Raw genomic sequence first — 1,569 nt, 5'->3', positions numbered from 1 at the left:
GAGATCCGGGGAGACGGTAGCACCAGGGGCTTCAGGGACTTCCGCTATGATGGGGAGCCCCTGCTCTCCTATGACCCGAAGACTCAGCGATGGACAGTGCCCTGGCCCTCAGCTCAGGCTCTGGCTGCGAGTCTCCAGAGGTCCTGGGAGGACGGTGCCGCAGAAGCCAGGAAGCACTACCGCTATACGCTGGCAGACTGCGTGGGAGAACTGAAGCGATATCTGCGTTCCCGGATGGGCTTCCAGAGACCAGGTACTGACCCTGGAGAGGGGCTTCCCTGTCCCCCATTGCACTGGAGCCTCCTCACCCCCATGCTGCCCATGGACACCCTCCCCTGCCGTGGGTGCAGGCATGCTCTGCTGACCTGCTATACTCTGACCTTCCTGTCCTGTCGGAGCTCCTGGAGGAAGACAGAGTTAGGGAATGAAGTGTCAGTGTGTAACCCCGGAAAGCAGTGGGCTCCAGATAGAAACCTGTCCTGGGAGGTGAGTGCTAGGCAGGAGAGGAAGCTTCTGAGACAGAGCCTTCCATGTATCTCCCAGCCTGTCTATCTCAGAGACCTCTCCTAGTTCTGGATTCTAGAAACCCACCCATACGCGCCCCCCTCAGTATCACCACGTGGACTGAGGAGCATGAGGCCACAATCCTGATCCCCACCTGGCAGGCTCAGGAAAGGCCCAGGGTGGGTCAGACTTGCAGGTCTGGGGTCAGTGAGGTTCCAGCCAGAAGTGAATAAGTGGAGAGGTCAGCCCGTCCCTGTGCCTCCCTCAGAGAGGGACAGCCATGGCCCCCTGCCTCATGGCTCTGCCCTTTCTTCTCCAGTGTCCCCAGCAGTGAGGACGGGCCAGCCAGGACCCCCTGCCTCATGGCTGTCCCCTTTCTCCTCCATTGTCCCCAGCAGTGACTGTGACCCACAGTGAGCCCTCGGGGGGCACCGTCAACCTGACATGCTGGGCCTTCGGCTTCTATCCCTGGAACATCTCTCTGGCCTGGCATCAGGATGGGCAGCCCCTGAGCCAAGATGCCCAGTGGTCAGGGGGTGTCCTGCCCTATGAGAATGGCACCTACCAGGCCTGGGTGGTCACCCGGGTCCCCCAGGGAGAGGAGCCACAGTTCACCTGCCACGTGGGGCACGGCGGGAACCACAGCACTCACCCTGTGCCTGGTGAGCCTGGGGGGCTGGGGGGACAGGGCCTGGGTGGGGCTAGGGGTCGTGGCAGGAAGAATCTGTGGCTCTGGGAGCCCCGGGTATAGTAAGGTCTGTTGTTCAGGGAAGGCTGTGGATCTTCAGAGTGGACGGTCGCATGCCACTATTGGCGCTGCTGTTGCTGTTGCTGTTGCCGTCTTCTCTGGTGCTGTCGCTGTTGTTCTCTATTTCTGTTGGTGCAGGAGGAAGCACGGAGCCCCCGAGACACACCCGTGTCCTGGAGAGCACTCAGGTGAGAGTGGGCGGGGCTGGACGTGGGCAGGGACCTGTCTGTACAGATGGGGGTGGGAATGCCGGGCCGCGTGGAGCAGGGGTTGGAAGCTGGGGTAGCTGTGAGGGCTGGGGCCACGTCTCCGTCTAC

At 61.9% G+C, this 1,569-nt stretch overlaps 1 protein-coding gene across 1 annotated transcript in view; it reads left to right on the top strand.

The window, feature by feature from the left end:
• The window catches only part of LOC102490003 (MHC class I polypeptide-related sequence A), a 26,954-nt gene extending 25,699 nt beyond the window's left edge, over window positions 1-1,255 (top strand). Inside the window, exons 3-4 of the mRNA XM_027770974.1 lie at window positions 4-486; window positions 854-1,255. Coding sequence (XP_027626775.1) covers window positions 4-486; window positions 854-1,255 — 885 coding nt within the window. The remainder of the gene's footprint in view (window positions 1-3; window positions 487-853) is intronic.
• The last annotated feature ends 314 nt before the right edge of the window (window positions 1,256-1,569 follow it).

This window comes from Tupaia chinensis, unplaced genomic scaffold, assembly GCF_000334495.1.
Source record: "Tupaia chinensis unplaced genomic scaffold, TupChi_1.0 Scaffold000176_1, whole genome shotgun sequence".
Classification (NCBI taxonomy): Eukaryota; Metazoa; Chordata; class Mammalia; order Scandentia; family Tupaiidae; genus Tupaia; species Tupaia belangeri.
Note: the sequence above shows the minus strand (reverse complement) of the source record. Positions and strands in the feature narration are given on the sequence as shown.